The 593-nt window shown below is 68.1% G+C and overlaps 1 protein-coding gene across 1 annotated transcript in view; it reads left to right on the top strand.

Moving 5' to 3' along the window:
* EIF3G (eukaryotic translation initiation factor 3 subunit G) overlaps positions 1-593 on the top strand; it is a gene marked incomplete at its 5' end in the record, with an annotated part of 24,102 nt that overhangs the window by 14,716 nt on the left and 8,793 nt on the right. Inside the window, 3 exon segments of the mRNA XM_017736886.1 lie at positions 5-46; positions 97-249; positions 498-590. Coding sequence (XP_017592375.1) covers positions 5-46; positions 97-249; positions 498-590 — 288 coding nt within the window.

Raw genomic sequence — 593 nt, 5'->3', positions numbered from 1 at the left:
GCTCCCCGAGAGTGGCACAGGGACCCTGAGGGTGACACAGGGACAGGAGAGAACCCTGAGGGTGGCACAGGGACAGGAGGGGACCCTGAGGGTGAGGAGGGGACCCTGAGGGTGGCACAGGGACCCTGAGGGTGACACAGGGACAGGAGGGGACCCTGAGGGTGGCACAGGGGCACCTGAGGCTGTTTTGTCCCGGCAGTTCCAAGCCCAGCTGGGCCGACCAGGTGGAGGAGGAGGGAGGAGAAGATGGTGAGTGGCACCTGTGGCACCCATGACACCTGCCTGAGGTGGCACCTGTGGCATCTGCCCGAGGTGGCACCCGAGTTCTTTGGGACAAGGAACCATTCCAGGGGCTGGGGAAGGGTGGGATGGCTCCCCCAGGTGAGGGGCACCTGTGCCCAGGGGAGGGGGTGGTTGGGTGGTACCTGAGCCCAGGGGAGGGGCACTGGTGCCCAGGTGAGGGGTACCTGAGCCCAGGTGATGCCCCCCGTGCCCAGACAAGGTGATCACCAGCGAGCTGCTCAAGGACCTGCCCCTGCCCGGGGTCCTGGGCGGCCCCTCCAGCGCCGAGGCCGAGCTGCTCCAGGGAGGGG

The sequence above is a fragment of the Corvus brachyrhynchos genome, unplaced genomic scaffold (genome assembly GCF_000691975.1).
Source record: "Corvus brachyrhynchos isolate BGI_N302 unplaced genomic scaffold, ASM69197v1 scaffold1106, whole genome shotgun sequence".
Lineage (NCBI taxonomy): Eukaryota > Metazoa > Chordata > Aves > Passeriformes > Corvidae > Corvus > Corvus brachyrhynchos.
This window is presented reverse-complemented; position numbering and strand designations above follow the sequence as displayed.